The sequence below is a fragment of the Amblyomma mixtum genome, chromosome 1, assembly GCF_055824585.1.
Source record: "Amblyomma mixtum isolate Tamu chromosome 1, ASM5582458v1, whole genome shotgun sequence".
Classification (NCBI taxonomy): domain Eukaryota; kingdom Metazoa; phylum Arthropoda; class Arachnida; order Ixodida; family Ixodidae; genus Amblyomma; species Amblyomma mixtum.
Window position 1 is genome coordinate 70,380,218 of NC_143012.1, and position 22,444 is coordinate 70,402,661.

Consider the following 22,444-nt stretch of genomic DNA (forward strand, 5'->3'; position numbering starts at 1 on the left):
AAGTAGAAGCGCGACGCCGCCTCCTCTTTTATCGTTTCGGTTTTGATAAAAGCACTGATATCCAGGACGGTGATACACATTCGATGCTGAAGTGTACCATGTTTCAGTCAACATTATTGCTGTGAGTGGAACTTCGAGAGTATCCAGTAGAATAGTTAATTCATCTTCTTTGTTTATTAAGGATCTAATGTTTAAGTGGAAAAAAGACAAAGCAGTAGTTTGAGGTTTAACCAAATGCGTAACCTCATGTGGCTCATAACCCATGTCACGGAACTAGTACTTAGGTTGGATGCCAGCAGGTACAACTACGCAATTTTGCGCAGATCATCCTGGTGGGTGATCGCAATGACATTTGACGTGTCAGTTTTGCGCACATATATTTTGCCATTCCGAGTCCATGCATACTTCCACTTCAGTTCTTTCTTTTTAGCATTTGCTGCACCAAACAGTTTTTTCATTGAAGGACTCAAGTGCTCATTGATGAAGATTTGTGTCTTCGGTTCAAGTTCAATGTCCTCTGACGTTATCCTCTGCTTTCGAGCTTTCTCAAGGAAGGCATCACGAACGGATCTGCGGGCAAATTGCAACACTATGTTTGGAGCATCTGCATTTCCCGCAGTTCGAACGCGGTGGCAAACCTCAATGTCTCCCCTTTCAAGTGGAAACTCAACCGCTCTAGCTATCCTATCGGCAATCTCTGTGATGTCTTCATTCTGCTTCATTGGTACACCCTTCAATTCAACGTTGTGACATCGCGTGTGTTGCTCGTTTTGTAAAAGTCTTACTTCATGAGCTTTCAGCTCCGCTCGTAAAGCGTCGCGTTCCTCCTGTAGTTCGTTTACGGATGCCTTCAGTTCCTCATTCTCTGTCTCAACGCGGTTCACAGACGTTTTCATTTCTTCGTAGTTGTCATTTATAAATGCTAGGCTAGCTTTTATCTCGCGTATGTCCTTTCTTAAGTCCCGTTCGAGACTTTCGCGTAGTTCACGGAACTCTTGTTTAAGTTCTCGTTTCAGCTCATCAAATAGTTTAATAAGTTCTTTCGACATTGCCACTTATGAAGAAGAAAGAAAAAAAAAACATGCAGTTTGAAATCGCGCTACAGCAAGAACAGCCCCAGTGAAAACAAGCGCAATCAACAGATCACAGTGTGTAGCAGCAGCAGTCACAGCGAAAGTGAAATCAATGCCACTAGTAGTGAAACATTTCACTAACCTGTGAAAGTATACGTAGGCGCTTAGAAAAACAGTGCGATCGCCGTGACTGCTGCTGCCAAGTGAGGCAGCGATGGGGTCTCCTTGGGCTTTTAAGTTCTTCAGCCAGGAATCCACGCAGGCGCAGTGCTCGCTGCCGACGAATGCTGGCGAAGCACGCTGCTACAGGTGATGGTCGTCGTTTCCAGCGGCTGCCAAGATCACACCACTCGTTGATATGTGCTGCGTTGATATGTACGGACAGCAACCTGTGAAAGTATACGTAGGCGCTTAGAAAAACAGTGCGATCGCCGTGACTGCTGCTGCCAAGTGAGGCAGCGATGGGGTCTCCTTGGGCTTTTAAGTTCTTCAGCCAGGAATCCACGCAGGCGCAGTGCTCGCTGCCGACGAATGCTGGCGAAGCACGCTGCTACAGGTGATGGTCGTCGTTTCCAGCGGCTGCCAAGATCACACCACTCGTTGATATGTGCTGCGTTGATATGTACGGACAGCAACCTGTGAAAGTATACGTAGGCGCTTAGAAAAACAGTGCGATCGCCGTGACTGCTGCTGCCAAGTGAGGCAGCGATGGGGTCTCCTTGGGCTTTTAAGTTCTTCAGCCAGGAATCCACGCAGGCGCAGTGCTCGCTGCCGACGAATGCTGGCGAAGCACGCTGCTACAGGTGATGGTCGTCGTTTCCAGCGGCTGCCAAGATCACACCACTCGTTGATATGTGCTGCGTTGATATGTACGGACAGCAACCTGTGAAAGTATACGTAGGCGCTTAGAAAAACAGTGCGATCGCCGTGACTGCTGCTGCCAAGTCCGTACCAATACCCCAATAGTATACCGACAGTGCTTCTGTGAAGGACTTGCCAGCTCCATCACTACGGTTTCCTGGCAACAAGCCAGATTTCACTCATCTTGGTGGTCTGGATCCTGGGAAAACGGTGCCAACCTCGTTCGTCCATATATCTGAGCAACCGAGGCTAACCGAGGTCTGTCCTGTTCCTGAGTTAGCAGTGTCGTTGCTACTCGACCCGGCCTCTGCCACGGAACTTCAGGTGTCCTTTCCGCCAGGCCCGATTTCTGCTTCTGCTGATCAACAGGCGCCAAACATCCCCGATGAGCCTCCTTCTACTGACGAACGCCAGCAAACAACACTGCAAGAACCGACTCACTTGTTTCCTACTAGTGCGGCTTCGAGTCATCGTGTTCCCACCCACAAAGTGTGCCTCGAGAGGACTGGTCAGACGGCTTCTCGCTGCGACAACAAAGAAGTACAGACCTCCCCGCAGCAGGAGGTAGGTTGTGAGGTTCTCCAAAGTGACCCTTCCAAGTGGCCGGACGTCATTACTGATAGCTTTCGGAGTGTATGCCTTGAGAAAGGACCAGTGTATTTTCAAAATCGCGCAGAAACTTTTCCGTCTTTCGAAAGACAATACACAACTCAGAAGCGTTATATGTCACCTCATCTTTTCGTGCGAAAGGCTATAAATGGGGAAGCGTACGAGCGACACTGGTTGATGTATTCGGAGTCCAAAGGTTCCGTTTACTGCTTCATGTGCAAACTATTTTCAATTCGAAGCAACCAGAGTACTTTCACCACTCATGGCTTTTCTGATTGGAAAAAAGCAGAAGAAAAGGTTTGCGCTCATGAAAATAGCGTCGAGCACCGCAACTGTGTGACAGCATGGCTCGCCCGGTTTAACTCGAACAGCACAATTTACAAGGAGCTGGTTAAGCATCTTGTCGCTGAGCGCAGCCTAGCGTTTAGGGGAAGTGATGAAGTTTTTGGTTCACCGAGAAATGGCAATTACATGGGAGTACTTGAAGTCATTGCCAAGTTTGATCCCTTTCTAGAGGAGCACATCAAACGCTATGGGAACAAGGGAAAAGGTCACCCATCGTACCTGTCAAAAACCATTTGTGACGAATTTATCGAGCATATGGCAAAGGCTGTCAAAGATCGTCTCGTTGACGAAGTGAAACGCGCAAAATACTTCTCTTTAATTGTTGATTCCACTCCAGACCTTACACACGTTGATCAACTGTCAGTTGTTTTACGATACTACTTAAATGGGCAAGTGTACGAACGGTTTCTTGGATTTGTTCCAACTGAATCGCATACCGGCTTCCATCTTTTCGACACCGTGATGACCCTCTTGACAGCCAATGACATCTCAATTTGTGATTGTAGGGGCCAAGCATACGACAACGCGAGTAATATGTCAGGAAAGTACAAAGGACTGCAAGCTCAAATAAAACACCTGAACGAATTGGCAGTCTACGTCCCATGTGCTGGACATTCACTAAATTTAGTTGGCGCGTGTAGTGTAGACAGTTGCCTTGAGGCTGTCAAATTTCTTGCTCTAACTCAGAGACTGTATGTGTTCTTTGCTGCCTCACCTAAGCGATGGAAACATTTTTTGAACAGCATGGGTGAAAGTGGTGACTGTGAGCAGCTTGTTTTGAAAAGTCTCTCTCAGACCAGGCGGTCAAGGCACGCTGAATCACGTAAGGCCATTTTGAAAAATTTCAAAGCAGTCTTGTGCTGCCTTGAAGCGATCTCAAAGAATGAAGAAGAAAACGGTGACACTCGGAACGAAGCGCACTCTCTCTTCAAGAAGATGACAAAACTAGAGACTGCATTAATGGCAATTTTCTGGAGTGAAATCTTGGAGCGCTTTGACAAAACGAGCGTAGCAGTTCAGAAACCAGGATTAGACATTTCTACTGCTGTAGAACTGCTGAGCTCTCTAGAAGGCTTTGTTAATTCGTTGCGACCTCTCTTTGATACCTTCGAGGAGAGAGCACGCACGCTAAGTACAAATAAATGTTATCAGGATGAGGGCAAACGTATCATTTTGAGTAAGCAGCCGGACGGAAAAAGCGATAGTGTGCTACGAGGTAGAGAAAAATTTATCGTGGAGACCTTCAATGTCGTGCTGGATAGCCTAGGCTCTGCTTTGCGCGTGCGAAAGGCTGCCTACGCTGAGCTCTGCGAAAGGTTCGGATTCATAAAATTGCTGACAGAGGTTGGGAGCGAGGCCTAGCTCTCTGGCACAGCAGGCGGAGAGGTTGGTGAAAACCTACGCAAATGATTTGGAACCAGCATTTCCCGCTGAAATCGTTCAGTTTGCGAACTTTCTGCACAACTCTGTGTGCAAAGACACGAGTTCCCTGGGAATAATGAAGTTGCTGCAAGAAAGAAAGCTTACTGATGTGTTTCCGAACCTTTCCATTGCTTTGAGAATATACTTAAGCATATCTATGACAAACTGTGAGACCGAGAGATCGTTTTCTAAGTTGTCGCTGATAAAAAGTCGCCTTCGTTCGAGCCTCCTTGACAATAAGTTGAACTCGCTTGCTATCATGTCCATTGAAAGTGACCCTCTCCGCGATCTATCTTTCGAACAGACTATATCTGATTTCGCCAAAGCGAAGGCGCGAAAAATGCCATTTTAAAATGAACTGTTTGCGGAGTACATGAAAAGTTCCAACGACTTTGTTGCATGTATCATCTCCCACCCTCCATGTTAACAATGAAACTCTGAGCAGTGTAATTCAAAAGATGTAAATCTTCGTTGTCCGTCTCTTGTTTGTTCTTGTGATATTGAGCCTGCTTGTAATGAGCTGTATTGTTGTTGTTTTTGATAGTGCCACATTTATTTGGCGTCATCTTTGCTTGTCTTTCCTTCAACGAAAGTATTTTAAAATATGTTTTGTAACTAGAGTTGGTAATTTTCATATGTATTCTAGTGAACTTTATGGTGTTTGTATTGCCTTAAGTATTGTATATATCTGTTGTATATTTATTGTGTAACGTGTATAACGATTACTGCAGTCTGATACTTAAATTTTAATAAAGAAGGTTTGGGTACAATCAAGCTTCTCCTCACAGGATTAGATTTAGTGATCCAAACAAATCCTAGCTTTTTCAGAAAACAGAATGCAGATTAAGTGAATTCGCTCAGTGAACAGATGTGCTGGTGTTTACAACAGCACGCGTTTCCTAAATTTTGTCGTACTCCTTATAGTAATAACACCGGGATTTTTTCTTTAGCTTTACCAAACTGAAAAACAAATCGGGATGTGCTAGCTTCTTTGAGGTCCCACAGTTTCACTTCGTGCTCCGGCGGCCACTAGGAAAGCGAAACACTCGTTTATGGGCTTATGTTTAGATTTATGGGCTTTAATGTCCCAAATCAACTCCGGCTATACAGGGCGCGGATAATTTCGACCACCTCGGGTTCTTTAAAGTGCACTGATGTCGCATATTACACGGGGCTCTAACATTCCGCCTCCAGCGAAATGCGACCGGCGTGGCCGGGACAATTTATTTTGTTCGTTCTTTTTTCTAAGTATTGATTTCGTAGAATGAAGGTGTGAATGAAAGAGAGAAATAGGTGCCGTAGTGTAGAGCTCAGAAATAATTTCGACCACCTGGGGATCTTTAACGCGCTCTGACATCGCACAACACACGGGCGCCTTTTTGCATTTTCCCTCCATCAAAACACGGTCGCCGTGTGGCTGGGTTTGAATCCGGGTACTCGGCTCAGCAGCCGAGCATCTAACCACTGAGCCGGGACTTTAATTCTCCTTTTCAAATTTTCCCCACGAGGGCAGTAGTAAAAGTTCATCGTGTGATCAAATTAATTTTAATAACTTTTAATATTACCCTCTCGGGCACTAATTAACGAGTGTTTCTATTTCCTAGTCGCTGCCGAAGCACCCATCTCAGCCCGCTTTTCCTTGATGCGCTAGCATTAAAACAGCGCTGCGAAGGAAAACCCGTCTGTCGGCTTGTGTACGGCGTCACTGCAAGAGGAGAGGAGGCGGCGCGCTGCACTGCAACCCCGCAAGTTGTCGGTCGGCCCACGTGGCTCTTCCGTGGCGTTCGGCGCTCGGCCACATACGCACACGTGTCGGGCGTTCTAAAAGTCGCCTGGTGTTTTTTGCGCTGTAAACCTAATGCTACTGCGTTACTTCTGCATGAATCCCATTGATCGCCTTCGCTCTTTTTACTTGTTGGAATTAAAATGAAACATGGCATATATTCTAGTCGTGTAGCGGGGAGCAGGAAAGAGGGGGCAAGTAGAGGGAGAGGGGGCCTACATCCGCATTAGCCCAGGGCCCTAGATCGGTTTTAGTAGATGGGCTGCGGTGTCTTGCACCTGACACTTGGACTTCCTCGTCTCTTGCTGGACTCCAGTGATGACTTGACCCAGTTCGGCGGCGAGGTGCTATTTCCCGGGTGTCCCAGCTAAATGTAACCAACCTTTTAAAAAAGACGAGGTGTCCTAGTCCAGGGAAACCAACTAAAGGTTGTTCAGAGTCGCATGGCCTAGTCTCGAGTAGTTTTTTCATTCATCAAAGTAAATTAGTTAAGCTTAATTAGCTAACTTTTTAATTATAGACTTTAGGAAGAAAGTGTCAATGGAAATGTTTTAGAAGAACTCTAGTTTGGGCTAGTTGGTTCATGATTCAACAGGAAAATGGCGCAAAAGACGTGGACAAAAGAGACAAACACGACAGGACCAGCGCCAACTTACAACTGAATTTTATTTCGCACCAAACCCGCCTTTATGTAGGCCAACACGCCCTAACATCCGTGTAATCACGCACAGGCAGTAGAAAAGATAACTGTAAGATATCTAGCACATGAAGCGCAATAGCAACCACGTAACATACTATCATGACTAAAAAAAAACAACAAAAAAAAACCCAACAAAAGTATAGCAAACAACACTAAAACGGTCATGACCAAGCAACTCTTCAACACCAAAAACGATACACACTCATCAGTGATACCAGATGACCAACAAAGAAGCGTGGAAAAAAGGTGAAGAATGAAGCGTTAAGACCAAAGCAGTGTCAAAGGTAAAAAAAGGTTGAAATGGATGAAGAGTGCAAACCTTAAAAATTGGAAACCAAAAACCAGCAGCCACATGAATGATAACCGATGACCAACCAGAAAAAAGATGGACGCGAAGCTGTGACCAAAGTCGGCGTCAAAGGTATAAAAACGAGAAAAAAATTGGAAACGAACAACCAGCAGCCATATGAATGATAACCGATGACCAACAAGAAACATGAAAAAGGATGAATGCGGAGCTCAGACCAAGGTCAGCGTCAAAGGTGTAAAAAACGAGAACAAAAACCGCGCAAAAACCGCACATCGTCAAAAAAATCGTCAAAAATTGCAACCAATGGCAAAGGAAAGAGCGTGCACAACAAAACAAAACGAAGAGCCTACAGAAAACTTTCTAGAAAAGTGTACTCCTCGTTGCTAAGCGTAATGGATGGCTTGCTGACGCATCTGCTCCCTTCTTTCCTGATGTAAAAGGCTTCGACCACCTCTCTCTCAAATCTGTCCTTCCCACTCCTCAAAAAAATAGTTTTCTCGAACTCCGGACGGCAACCCCTGCAGGCTTTGCAATGATCCACTAGAAAGCTTCCTTCGTTATTCCGCAGATTCCGGCAGTGCTCGCTGGCTCGCTCATTAAAACATCGACCAGTTTGGCCAATGTAGCTGAGCTGAGCTTTAAGGATAACTAAGAAATCGTCAACATACCTATGTACAGAGACTACGTGCGGATCAACAAGGTGGCATCTTATGTCAGCTCCTACAATGGAGAGAAAAATATCACAAAGGGCGGGAGCTACAGACGAGCCAATGCATATTCCCTTCTTCTGAACAAAGAATTTTCCATCAAACAAAAGAGCAGTCGAACTTAGGTAAAATTCTAACAAAGAAATGAAATTGTCAACGCTTACTCCTGCTGCATTTTGAAAAGGGACTTCGCCGGTGGACTGGATGTTTTCCCTGACAGCCTTTAAAAGTCCTTGATGGGGAACGGAATAAAACAGCTCTTCAATGTCGATGGAAAACCCTGTGTAGTGCTTGGGGGGCAAAGACTCCAGGTGGTTTTGCACCTCGCACGAACTGCGCACAAGAAACGGGTCCTTGCCTACCAGGCGTCCAAGGTGGGTTTGAAGGTAGCTACTGACAAGACGTTGCCACGTCCCCCTTTCCGAAACGATGGTGCGTAGCGGTAAACCAGGCTTGTGGTTTGCACTCTTCATCCATTTCAACCTTTTTTTACCTTTGACACTGCTTTGGTCTTAACGCTTCATTCTTCACCTTTTTTCCACGCTTCTTTGTTGGTCATCTGGTATCACTGATGAGTGTGTATCGTTTTTGGTGTTGAAGAGTTGCTTGGTCATGACCGTTTTAGTGTTGTTTGCTATACTTTTGTTGGGTTTTTTTTGTTGGTTTTTTTTTAGTCATGATAGTATATGTTACGTAGTTGCTATTGCGCTTCATGTGCTAGATATCTTACAGTTATCTTTTCTACTGCCTGTGCGTGATTACACGGATGTTAGGGCGTGTTGGCCTACATAAAGGCGGGTTTGGTGCGAAATAAAATTCAGTTGTAAGTTGGCGCTAGTCCTGTCGTGTTTGTCTCTTTTGTCCACGTCTTTTGCGCCATTTTCCCGTTGAAATGTTTTAGATCGCCTCGAAAAACCGCCAGTAGTGCTGTTTCCATCACGGTACGATTTGCGTAGCTTCATTTATCGGTCTTAAAAGAAAGTTAACACGTGACCAGTTCCTCGCTCGCATCTCTGCCCCAAAGTGCACCCAAAGTCTCATCGAGGTGAGGACTTCAGAAAAACAGAATTTTATTCTCTAAGGTGCATCTTGGGACGTTGAAGTGGCACGGTTGTCATGTGGAAGCTTTTTTTATTGTCTGAATTACGGTTAACGGCCGCTAAAAAAACTATTTTACGCAAATAGTACGTTGCTGCAAATGTTTCAGCCAGCGGTTTTTCAAAGCGATCTGCAACTTTTCCATTGACACTTTGTTCATCAAGTCAATAATTAAAGTTACCTTATTAAGATTAACTAATTACTTAACTTTGAAAAACGAAAAAAATGTTCCAGGCTAGGTCACACGACTCTAAAGAACCCTCAGTTGGTTTCAGATGGCTAAGGCATCCCGTGTTTTTTAAAAGCTTGGCTACATTTAGCTGGAACACCTGGTATATATTCATTTATAACCACCAGGGCTTTACGTGCCGAAAGGTGCGTAGATGTTCAACACACGCATGCCGTTGTTCAAATCCGTGGAAATGAAGCGACCTTCAATATCTCGGTCATGGCGCAGCATCTTCACTCCGAGGTCGCGAAGGAAAACAAGAGCCCCCCCCCCCCCCCCTTCCCCTTGTCCCAAAGCTCCAGTACGATTTCGTACCGAATGACGTGTCGACTTCCCCTTGCTTAGCTGCCCTCGTGAGGGCGCGACAGTTCAGCGTGCCTAGTACAAGAAAAAAAGTCGTGGTGGTGGGGGAGGGGGATCGGGAGGGGGGTTGGTTAGTCAGACTACAGAAGGGTTCTCCTCCAAGTCCACCACAGGCGAGGTGAGAGGGTAGTCTGGAGATGAGTCATAACTATTGTCTGAAACAAACTCAGTCACATGCCTTGCCCCCACAGAACTCCCAGAGGGATGGCATTCCTTTCTCCTCGTCGCTGTCAGACTCGTTTTCGCTGGAACTAGCTAGGCGTGGAGGGTGATTAAGACAGGCGCGCTTTGTTAGGGGCCCTCCATCTGAGGAACTTGAGCTTGCTTCTGGGAAGTTGTTCTTTGTCTTCTTCCTGGGGCTTCGCTTCCTCTTCGGGTGGGTTCACTTGGCCTGTGTTTCTTTGTCCTCGTTGGCCTGGTCCCAGGTGGCCGGAACTACGTCCACTTCCCTCCCGTGAAATCCTGAACACCACGTGAACGGCGACCACGTGAACGGCGCGTGCCGTTCACGTGTCCCCTTCTCTTTTTGCTCGACACGACGCATCAAACTAAAAATGAACCATTTGGTACAAGGAAGTTTAGTAAATTAAATTCCACTTTGTGCAACTAATGTGGCGTTGGTCCTTAAGCATAAATTAAAAATTATACTATAAATCATGTTGCTAGTGTCTTCACGCAGACTGTGTTTCGCAAAATTCGGTGTTATTTAATCATTTTTGTTTTTGTTCTGTGATGGCCATAATTAAACTTATCATGCATCTCTTTGCGGGCTTGGCGCTTCGTGAGGCCATCGTGCAAGAGCAGGACGAGTAATTTGTTTGAATGCAGCCCGATAGTCCCCTCGCAAGTGGAGTGCAACGATTACTTCAGATATGACTGTTCAGTTCACTGGAGGACAGCTCCGTTGAGCACTTTATGGATGCCTCAGCCGTGCCACAGCAGCTTGCCGAGCTGCGTTGTCCAACCTGATTGGCACGCACCAAGCTTGAAAATAAATTATTCTCCCACAGCCTCTTCCACCATGCTCTTGGGCCCCCTTTCTTTACTCCCCAGGGTGGCTAGTGGTAGCGCAAGCCACCCTGTGTGCGCCAGAAGCGTAATTCTTGTAACTCAAAGCAATAATCGGGTCTTTTTTCTGGGAATTCTTTGGCACCCTAATTTATGAATATTTGTTAAGTAGAATGGGTATTATAACTAAAAGGTAGGCAAGGATATACAGCGCATCAGGAGAGGAAACCAACCCGGTAAAAAGTCCAATTCTTTGTAAATGTCCGTTACCTGGAGCAACATTTGGCTAAAATTAATTCAGGGCGAAACGACAGGTTCAACGTTGCGGTCTTCGAGGCGCGTTTCCCAAAGGCTATGAAGCCGATGAATCTCAACCCCTCACCGCTTAGGAACGCCGCAATGCTACCATTCGAAGGCAACGCGCGGAATAATCGCTAGAAGGACGCGCATACCATTGCTTACGCAATTTACCCGGTTTAACCAGAGCTAAACCATTGGCAATTTTTTTTTTGCATTCCTTCCACGAAGACCAGACACTGCGGCCAGGATTCGATCCCACGACCTTGTGATCAGCAGACGAATGCCATAACTACGTAGTCAGCAACCGCGGCTGGTCGGTCAGCTAGAACCACAAGCGGTAGACGGTATAGGATACTAATTTACAGAATGTAAGTGAATGCATTCCGGGGATTAGTGGGGCAGATGGATGGTTCACACACACGTGACTGTGGGCAAATTAGAAAGCTGTCACCTCCCCACCAGCCTGTCCTTCATGTCAAAGCTAGGGAGAAGCAGAATTCGAAATGTGTACTTGACGCATGAGGCGCAGCCAAGCTCGAAAATGCACAGTATAATCTGCAAATCATTATCTGTATTACTTCGCTGGAATAAAATAGCTCAACGTTCAGTGATTGCTCCCTGAAGATAATCTTAAATCTTTTTAAATAATATTTTTGCAGATAATCTTGCACTCAAGCCGGATCGAAATGTACTGTCTCTTCGCCAAATGGGAGGCGATGACCAAAGCGGCAAAATAGGGCGACGCGCTCTCCATGCCCAATTTTCATGAGACCGCGGTTAATCCTAGATTAAGCTGTGGTTAACCTTGGCCCCCCTACCCCGATTTCACACTAGCAGATCCAACGGAATCTGTCTAGGGAGGGAATCGGTACACCCCATAGGCCGGGAGGGGGCCCCTTTGAGGGGCATTTAACGCTTCGTTCTTAAGTGAGACGTCACGTGAAAACTATTTGTGGACTGTGCAAAAATTTCTTGTTCAATATCTTGTTCAATATGGCCTGAAATTCCCAAAATAATTCGATGCACCTGGTGCAGGCGCAATCTGAAAAAAATTCCAAACAAAGTTGCCGCAGTAAACCGGGTGAGGAGTGTATACCGCGAATTGTATTAGTAATATTTTTTTTTACGCACAACCACGTATTTCTTCGCCTAGCATTTTATAAACAGGGATCCACAACAAAGAGAAACCGATAAGATGGCACTTTTGTCGACAAAAAATATGTCCGCCAGCCGACGTTTCGACCATCCGTTTGCCGAAACGTTGGCTGGAAGGCTGAGCCTACCCCCTTCGACCCTTGTTCGTTTTTCTTTCTATAAATAGAAACAATTACTCCTCTCTGTAGTTACATTTTCGTGCAATGCCTGTAAAGGCCTGGGGGTTCGTAAATCAATGTACATAGCACCTCGCCGCCGAACTGGGTCAAGTCATCACTGGAGACCAGCAAGAGACGAGGTAGTCCAAGTGTCAGGTGCAAGACACCGCAGCCCATCTACTAAAGCCGATCTAGGGACCTTAGTTCTACATCTGTGTATTGCACCTATCTATCGCACAAAGCGAAAGCATGAATCCGGTTCTCGGTAGACGAGACTTCTTAGAGGTGACCACTTCGCCGTTCCCAGAAATATCCGCCAGATAGTCAAGCCAACGTTCGTCAAGCCTGGCAGGAAAGGAACGCTGACTAATAAACCTACCCAGAGTAACATCTGCTGTCATCTGTCCATCTGCCTCAAAGACAGTTCCTTTGTGCCCTTGGTGAGGTCACCAAATAATCTATGGCAGCGTCTTTCGAGAGTAGGCAGCAGAGCATTCTTTCCCACACTGGAATTTCCGGAAAGAAGGCACAGCTGGGTCTTTCCCCGGCTTTGTGCGCGTCCCAGTCGGGAGGGGGCGATCCATTGTCCGGACTGGAGGGTACCGCGCCCTTCTTGCTGTTCCTGCTATGATGAATCATGGGCGTGGCTTGACTCACGTGCTTCAAAGCTAAGCCAATCAGAACAGCGTTTTTTCAAGAGAGAGAAAATTCTTCAGGCGCCATTCGCTGTGCCTGGCCGGGGTAAAAATCGAAACTCCCATTGGCCACCGCAGAGGAAGGGGGAAAAAGCAAAAAAAAAAAACACCACTGCCAGTCGGTATAAAAAGAGGCGCCTTACATGCGACCTCCAGACCTCGGAAAACATCCACCATGAGGTTTGACGGTGCGCCGCTCGTGAAAGCTCACAACCACTTCGCTGTGAACCTCCTCAAGCGCTTGGCGACGGAGAATCCTTCTTCCAACGTGTTCTTCTCGCCGACTTACATCGCCGCCGTTTTCGCCATGGCCTACGCCGGCGCCGCTGAAAGCTCGGAAGACCAGCTGTCATCGGTGCTGGGTCACACCGAGGTCGGCCTCACGGACAAGCCCTGGGTCCTCCAGGCGTACAGGCTCCTCCTCGAGCGCACGTACTCGAACGTGACGCTGGAAGTGGACAACATAGTCCTGGTGCAGGACAGCTTCGAAATCGACGAAAGATACAGGCAGCAGCTGCACGATGTGTTTGACGCAGAGCTCATGTCCGTGGACTTCGCCAGCTTCGGAGTCGACCCCGCGGAGGTCAACGGTTTGGAGCGAGAAAACATCGACAGCATCTTGCCCGAAGATGAGCCGCTGGGCATGATTCTCTACCTGTTCAACACCGTCCACTTCAAGGCTACCTGGCTGACCATGTTCGACCCGTGGGACTCAGGGAACAAGTCCTTTTTCAACCTGGGTACCACCGAGGTCAGTAAGCCGATGATGCAACTCACCAGCCACTTCCCCTACACTCGTCTCGACGTGCTCGGCGCGGCCGCCGTGGAGATCCCGTGCTCGGGAAACAGGTTCGCCATGGTGGTGCTGCTTCCGGACTCCGCGGTGGAGCTCGCAGAGCTCAGGGACGACCTGTCGCTTGCGGTTCTCGAAGACCTCGGCAGGAGTCTCTACCCCTGTCTGGTAGCGCTCAGCCTGCCCAAATTCAACGTGAGTGTCAGCTACGACCTGGTGCCCACCATGCGAGCCCTGGGACTCAACGTCGTCTTCGGAGAGTGGGCCGACTTCAGCGGAATCAGCGCGACCACGCCGACCTACATCTCGGCCGCCTTCCAAAAAGCGTCTTTTGAGGTCAGTGAAGAAGGAACCGTCGAGCCCGCAGTGACCCCCAGTTCGGCGGATGGACCTCCACCGGATATCACCCCGTTCACCGTGGATCGCCCGTTCATCTACTACATCAGGGATCGAAAAAACAACCGCATTTTTTTCATGGGTGAGATCCACAGCCTTTGAGATGGGAGTCATCGCCCTCTGCACGAGAAGAATTTCAACTGAAGGAGCGGTTCCACGGCAGGCAAGCGTCTGAAAAGTCGGGTTGAAATAAACTACTCATACTTTCACTGCATTTCTGAGACTTCGTTTTTATTCCCCGTCTGAACTTCCTCATTCTTATTAGTGCTTAGAGGAGTATGCCAACGGCCCTTGACATGGGCGTCCGGAAGGGGGGGGGGGGGGGGGGCAAGTGGGGCGACTGCCCCCCCCCCCCCCCCCCCCCTCCTGGAATTGCGGTTATTTATGCACTAGTAGAAAACAACTACACAGCTTGATTAGCACGCTTAGGTGATATTAAGTTATAGGACCCTGCTTATTGAGTGCAATTCTTTGTTCATTAATAAATTCTGTTTGTTCTCCAAGCCTAGCCCTAATTTTTGTTTCATGTGCGCAATTTATACTACAAATAGTTCCGTTTTGGTGCTAACCTACCGCCTCCCCTATACCCGGCCATCGGGTGCACCCCCCTGGAAAAAGTTCTGCGGGCGCCCTTGAGCCTATTTCGTAAGGCCCATTAATATCCTCACACAAAGGCCTTACTTCTTAGATTGAATGTCCCGCAAAAACGTAGCATCTAGTGAGAAGCACAGATGGTTTAAGGGAAGTAAGGAACAATGGGGATTTAACAGAAGGGGTCACTGAATTGTGTAACAAAGGAGAAAGCGGATCATTTTGATGTACCTGACCGCTTCCTCTGAAGATCCCCGTCTGGTGCTGTGACAAACTTAATGGCTGTCATCTGTAATGCTTACATCTATTCTCAAAACCAGACCAATAAAAAGTATAGGCTTCCCAAGAACTCATTCTTTGGGTAATTTTTCACTTAATTGGGACCTTTCCTTGTAAGTGAGCTAGTATATATATGCGCGCAGGGTGTCATGACATTCGAAACACCTGTGGACTGCGACCGTGCGGCACCTGCGCTGGGGCAGCGGAAAACAAAGGATACCAGGCGGGCTGTAGTAATGAAATGAAAGAAGTGAAGGGACCGTTAGAAAGAATGGGGAGAGATAAACTACAAAGAGATCTTGTTACATATTCGCATATTAAAGCGCTAACCGCATGAGGCGATAATTCGCGGCGACACGCCGCGCGATGAAATGAGGGCCGCCGAACCACTGTCGCTCATTGCGTCGCCCGGTTTCTGGGTTTGCAGAAAATATCGCCCATCGCCCGGAAGTGCCGCGCGAGACTAGCCAATGACGGTAGGTCTTCCGGGTGCGCAACTTCCGAGCCGTTTTTTTTTTTCACCGGAGACGCAGCCGACGTCGCCCTCACCATGGCCGGTGCTCCTCCCGTGACGTCACGAAAAGAGGCCCACAGTCGCCGCCACTTACGGCGGAGCTTAAGGAATCGCGACCGGAATCAACTAGCAGCAATAAGCTTACATTTATCAGTCCACATTTTTTTCTTTAGTTAAAATACTGGAATGAATAGCAGACAATTTACGCGGAATTTATTTTGAGGCACTAGCCGCAAACCATCTGTGCAAAGATTGTTTAAGCACTGATGTCAGCACCTCTATCGCATTGCGCCTTCTCGACTTTCTCAGTAGATGTTTTTCATCATGCATTACTTGAAATAAATTTGCCAATATTTTAAAACTTTTCCTTTTTTTCACCTGGTTTTATGAAGCATAGCGATAATGAAGAATCAAAAACTCTCGAATAGCTTTCACAACTGCGTATGTGTATTTTTATTGCAGATACATGTATTTGTTCTAGGGTCATATTTTACATGAATACGATCGCTTTCGATACAGGTACATACATTGCCACAGTTTAAGTATTTACAACATAACAAGTGGGTTTAGAAGTTGACATATAAAACACTCATGTTGCTATTTACAACGGAACCGCTGCCTTATTCCGCAGAGTCTCAGCTTTTCTCTTTTTCGCCTTGGCGTTGGCATCCAATATTTTGTCGTTCATCTTGCAGCAGTAGTTCTTGAGGAAAATGTTCGTGCTACACCACAAGAGGTGTTTTAGAACAACTTCGCACTTGTGGCCATCCTCGCAGGTGTCAAACTCTGAGGAATCGTCACCGGCGAGCAGTTCAAGCGTGAGGTCCGTGACTAAATGAAAAAGTCCTTGTTTGTTGATAGTTGCTTAACAACTACGTAGTTGTGTGCGACAGCGTTGACGGCAAATGTTGCTGGGTAAACAAGCCCGCCCCTGTCAAGTTGCTTCTCAAGGTCGTATCGTCCATCCGTGTCGGATATTGATGTCGTCCTTTTTTCCGTGAGCGCATCCCTGCATTTTGTACACTTGAGCTTTTTAAGTGTTGCGTACACTGCATAGCCTGCCACATATACCAGCACCGGGACGATGTCTTTTAGTTCCGACAGTGCATCTTCGGTCACCACTACATTTAGGCTAGGTCGTGGATAGTCTGGTCGCAAGTGAAGCTCATCCCATCGCTCATCCTTACTGATGGCTGGCAAAGTGCTTTGTAGCTGTAGCTTCTTTTCACATTCATACACTTGCCTCATCGACACATGATACTGGGATCCAGCTAGCATCCTGTACTTTCCGAAGCGCTCCTCCAGACTGTCGGTTTGGATCTTTCCTAGAAGGACATATGATAGCTTGAGCTCTTCGAAGCAGTACTTCGTAAACTCCACAAAAGCATATGTTGTGTGGTCGATAGCGGCATGGGTCTCTCTTGTTAGCGTACCGCTGTCCAAACTTTTGCCTTTCCACTCCTCCAACCAGGCCAAGAGATTGTGAAGGAAATTAATCTTGATGTCATTTTCCGAATTAAACACTGGTACTTGCAACTTGTCTCTAAGCCTTTTTCCCTTCCAAGGCGTCCTCACGTTCACAATCTTCCACCATTTCACCACCAACTCAATGAAAGTGGCAGTCCCTTCGAAAAATAAGAGGTTGTGCTTCATCCCAAGGGCTCGCAGGGCCTGAGGAAGGTATTCATTGAAAATTTGCAAAGCCAACTTTACATTTTGTCGTTCGATGTTCGATGGATTGAGAGCTTTTCTTGACAGTCTGTAGCCATAGCTTAACAGCCTCTCGCACTCCAAGTTGTATAGATTCCTGATGGTCGCAAATGACGCAGAGAGCATTCGCTGTCCTCCAGTGTGGTCTTTTTCGAACTCGGGAAAGTAGAAACAATGTTGGTCGTTTTTCTGGTTAAGCCAATTATTGCGTATACACTTTAGTATGTGTACCGGGTCTATTACAAAAAAAGAGGCCTTGCAGGGTCCGATGGATGCGAATAAGCAATTTGTTTAGAAGAGAAGTGAGACATAGCCTTTGTGTTGATGGCATTGTTGTCACTTACAACACACACTACCCTTTAGCCAATTTCTTCCAGGCCACATATTACTTTCCGCAGCAACTGGTGCAGATACTCTGATTCAGCTTTTTGGACAGGGTCGATGTGAGCGGCTTCCTCAAATTGGCACAAGAGGCTCTGCACCATAAAGACAAGTGCGTTGGTTGCTGCACCCGAGCTGTTCAGAGCAGCACCTGTAATATTGCCTCCTTTATAATCGAAATAAGGCTTGATGTGAATTTCGTCCACCATCAGTGTCACAAAACGTTGGCGAACATTCAAGTCGGTGATTATTCCGGCCATGTAGCGGAGGAACGATTCACTCTGATGTTCGACTTGAGGATTCATGCCATACGGTGAGCATATTGATCGAATGGTCACTGGGTGCGGCAGAGTCATGATTCCAGATCCGCGGATATATATTGGTATGCGTGAGGCGATACAGTGAAAAGTAGGCAGCAAAATATCATGAAGTCGGCTTAGTAGCGTCTCCGAACTTTTTTCATTGAGAGTAGCTTCAATTGCTCGCTAAGAAATTGTATGATGTTGGTGCTCTCATCTGTGGGCGAAAAAGATAACTTTTCCAGCAGGAGAAGAATCTGCTTGCAGATGTCGTCGTTAGCAGATTCAGGACTTTGACTGAGGTCACCACTGCTTTTTTCAATGACCTCAAGTAGCTCCACCATTGCTTTCTTGCTGTTTGCTACTGTTGGGATGGAGAAATTGGTGCCTAGTTTTGTTATTGGCATTTTTACGAAGTGAACTGTCACGCTAAGGTCGGCTTTTACTGCAACTGAATATTTGATGCATGGAGCTTCGTCTCCAGTGATGTTCACTAAAATATGGCGTTCACTCCCTTCAATAGCATGCCAGAATGCAGACTTTTTGCTTCCTATATATTCCGTCCAGTCTTTTAGGTTTAGAATCCTATCTGCTTCTTGCTCTTCGCGGAACACTTCAGCTGACTCTTCAAGCGCTTTCCTCAAAGCAGCAGCCTCAAGACGCATGCGCTTCGAGTCTGGGTCATCCCTTGAGGTGCTTGGCTTAGAAGTGTAAGACGGGCATCCCGGAAACTTTGAAGGGATTGCACCTGGGCGAAGGCGCAGATGCGAAAGGGGTGAAGCGGTGGTGCGCCCTGCAACCTCGTCGATGTGGGAGGCCTCTCGCACGATGTCAGCCTCAATAAAGTGAAGCTCGCAAACCTAGAAGGAAGTTAAATTTTTGTTTAAATAGCAGTTGTAGCTTGGCAACAGTTTTCTTGAAAGTCTGCATTCGCTGCCCACAGTGCTAACCAGCTGCTAGTTTAAATACAATTTTTTTTACAATGCATGAGCATAAGCTTATCGTAGTTTGCAAAAGTAACTATTCTATAAGGAAGTTTCGAACATCTTACCCTGGACTGCGGTGATACAACTAAGTTCTCTCGTGGTATTGCCCTAATCCAGGCGTTCTGTTCTTCTTCATGCCGGGGAAACTTGAAAACGTGGATTTTGGGACCCGATTTGTAGTTAGTCCGGCAATTGGGCACGCAGCACTTGTTAGGCATATCCTGGCAGAAGCGTAATCCACATTCCGTAATCCAGCGATGGAACTAGAAGATCGTCTCGGACACAACCGCACGCGCAGCACGAGGTTAGGCACAGTCAACGTATAGAAAAGAATGTGCGTTCGGAAGCATGTCGTGACATGCCATGACTTTCCCCCAGGCAGTGAAGGAAGTGTCACGTGTTACCAGAACGGATCGCATTGTCGTCTCCTTCGTACCCCACTCTGACTTCTCGGTCCAGGCCTCATTTGTGTACCTTCCAGGCCTCATTTTCAACACGAGTGCGCTGCTCGTAGCTTCGAGACGTGCTGCACGGAACTTCTATGTGGGCCTCTTTCGCGTGACGTAGCTCAGGGGGGGGAAGTAACAGCCCGCAGGCCTTATGTTGAGACCGGCCGTGCCCTCACCATGGCAGGTTGTTGTGTAGTGGTTTTTTTTTATTTTGCATTGAATATGGAAGGTAAAAGAATTTTTCTACCCCGGCATCTGCTATCGCCGCTGGAAGCACCTGAGCTGGGGCAGCGGAAATGAAGGATAGCAGGCAGTGTGTAGGAGTGAAAGGAAAGGGGTGAGGGGATGGCAGAAAGACAGGCATTGCGAGTTTCCGTCGGCGTACCATGGCGGACAAAGACGTTGGGGAGGCCGGCAGCAGACTGAAAGAGCGCGCGCTCATGGAGGAAGGAAAAAATGCGTGCGCTTTTCTATGTCACGTGACTTTGCGTATTGGACAGAAATAAAAGTATTGCCCACATATATTTTTGTCAATGTTTTTATTGTGTTTTATCTTGTGTGGAGCCTTAGGAACGTTGTTCTACGCGTTAATTAACGCAAAATGACTGAACGCTGAAGTGGCAGCAGTCGAGCAACAGTGAAAACGCGCCGCTCCGACGCCCAGTCGCTTCGTGCGGTTTGCGCCAGCGACAGCGGTGGGCGACGGCGTCGTCATCGCGCGACGCATCGCGAAGGAATATCGCCTCATGCGGTTACCGCTTAACACATGCACTAAGCTGAACACGCGCACGACACAACGCTCAGTACATCTCCCGGTGCGCTTTCTTCGGGTCCCAGCCTCTGAGCAGCGCAGCAAAATAAAGACGCAGACAGAAGAAATTACGGGACGGGACAACGAATATTGAACAATAAACTAGCCGGAACTTCAATACGTTACATAACTGTTCTGTGACTGCTCTCTGCATCCCACAACGGCCTTACATTCATAACTCGCTGACTTCAACGAGAACGGCAGGCAGCAGTCTGGCGATAATAGATAGATAGATAGATAGATAGATAGATAGATAGATAGATAGATAGATAGATAGATAGATAGATAGATAGATAGATAGATAGATAGATAGATAGAACTTTTATTCACGTCAATTGCCAGACAACATAAATCAGGCCTACCAAAGCCTCAAAGGGCTTGAGTGGCAGCGCCTGGCAGACAGCTAACATTGGCAAAACAAAGGAAAATAGAGACGTTGCAATGAACTTTGCAAAAAAAGAAAATGGTCACCAAACAGAATGAAACAAATATATAACTATTACAACATCAAGAAAGATTACAGTGATTTGTAATTAATACAGTAAATAGCTGAAATAACTACGGGGCAGGAAGCAACACGGAGACATACCGCAAAGTTTTTTTCAGGGTGTATTTAGTTTTCATGCGGAGTACAGTAGGAGGCAAGCTATTGAAACAGGCAGGTACATAGTAATGACGTGTGCGCTTACCGTACCGGGTTGAGGAGCGAGGAATGCAGTAGCGGTATTTTGGTCTTAAATCCCGAGCAGGGACATATGGAACGGTGAACTGACTGTACCAGAAGTGTTTTAGCACAATAGTTTCTGTTAATAAAGAGTTAAAACTTGGAAGCTTTATTCTTCTAAAAATATCAATGTCATTACCAATGGACAGGTCGTAAGCAATATTCTTTAGAAGCAAACGCAAAACCGAATTCACCCTATGTTGCCAGCGAACCGTGCAGTGACCATAAACAGTAATTCCGTACCTAAGTACACTATAGGCTAGAGCATGTACAACACATTTACGGACAGAAAAAGGCATAAAATATCTAATGTTATACAGGACACACGATACAGCACGAAGCTTTTGGCAAACAAAAGAAAGGTGCGATTTCCAAGAGAGATCACTGTCGAAGGTCAGGCCAAGATATTTGACCGAATGCGCATATTCAACTGGTACACAGTTGCAATTAAGACAAGAGGAAGTATGCAAATAAACAAGGTCAGTTAATTCAACTTGTTTTAATGGGTTATGAAAACAGATCAGTTTTGTTTTAGAAGTATTAACATTAATAAGATTAAACTTAAACCAGTCCATGGCTTTAATAGCAGCTATCTGTAATGCTGTAACAGCATCAGTGTATTTCTTTGCACATGCAACAATAACAGTGTCATCAGCATACTGAAACAGCAAAGATGGCACACTGTTAGCAAGGTCGTTAACGTATAGATTGAATAATAAAGGACTTAATATAGAACCTTGCGGGACTCCAGAGGCAATTGCCGTGAAATCGCTATGGAATCTTGAAATCGACACATATTGGCGCCTATCTTGTAAAAAGTTAGTAAGCAGTTCCAAAAACGAACCTCGAAATCCCAGCGCAGAAAGTTTATCAAGCAAAAGAACGTGGCAGATGCTATCAAAAGCCTTGCTAACGTCCAGAAAAAGAGAACATGCGACTTGATTCTTATCAAAAGCTGAATTTAGCACGTCAGAGAATTCTTCAAGAAGAACCGTTGTTCCTTTTCCTGCTATAAAGCCGTACTGACAAGGTGATAGAACACTGTGCGTATTCAAAAAATTCGTCATGGTGAGTAATAGATGCTTCTCAAAAATTTGGCCAATGCATGGTAGAATAGAGATAGGTCGGTAATTACTCATAATGTTTCTGGAGCCACCCTTGTACAAAGGTATAACTTTAGCAGTTTTCATTGAAGCAGGTATTATACCAGTAGAAATGATAGTGTTAAGGATAACTAGTAGAACACCTTTAATTACTTCAAAATTTCTGCACAATTCAGAAATCGTGAGGCCGTCATGACCAGGAGATTTGCTACGTTTAAGACTGAAAAGTATACACCTTAAATCACTTTCAGTAATATCAGGAAGGAAAGCAGATTCCATCACACTGAGAGGCATAGGACAGTCGGTAGGAGGGGTTCGAGATGCACCAGAGACCAGAGAAAAAAAATTGTTGAAGTCATTCGCAATGCTCTGTCCATCTTTATGAAAATGCGAGATGAAATATGTATCATTGTAGATAGCAGCGCTCCCTCCTTTCAGACTATTCACCAATGACCATGTTTTCTTGCTGTTAAAACGTGCGTCATTAAACTGAGACCTAAAGTGGTTGCGCTTGGCCAAACGGATCATGGCGTTGACACGGTTTCGTTCATGTTTAAACTGCAGTCGTAGCTGAGAACAGTTTGGGGCACGT

The 22,444-nt window shown here is 46.4% G+C and overlaps 2 protein-coding genes and 1 pseudogene across 2 annotated transcripts in view; 1 reads left to right on the top strand and 2 right to left on the bottom strand.

The window, feature by feature from the left end:
- LOC149366712 (flap endonuclease GEN homolog 1-like) overlaps window positions 1–22,444 on the bottom strand; it is a 361,675-nt gene that overhangs the window by 22,115 nt on the left and 317,116 nt on the right. The gene's annotated exons all lie outside the window — the stretch shown is intronic.
- Window positions 12,992–14,107, top strand: LOC149366713 (iripin-8-like). The gene has a single exon (XM_089567435.1). The coding sequence runs from the start codon at window positions 12,992–12,994 to the stop codon at window positions 14,105–14,107; it is 1,116 nt and encodes a 371-aa protein (XP_089423561.1).
- LOC149366714 (uncharacterized) lies at window positions 15,991–18,983 on the bottom strand (annotated as a pseudogene).

Excerpts from the sequence above, each read along its gene's own strand:
- LOC149366713 (XM_089567435.1), top strand. The coding sequence starts at position 12,992 with ATGAGGTTTGACGGTGCGCCGCTCGTGAAAGCTCACAACCACTTCGCT.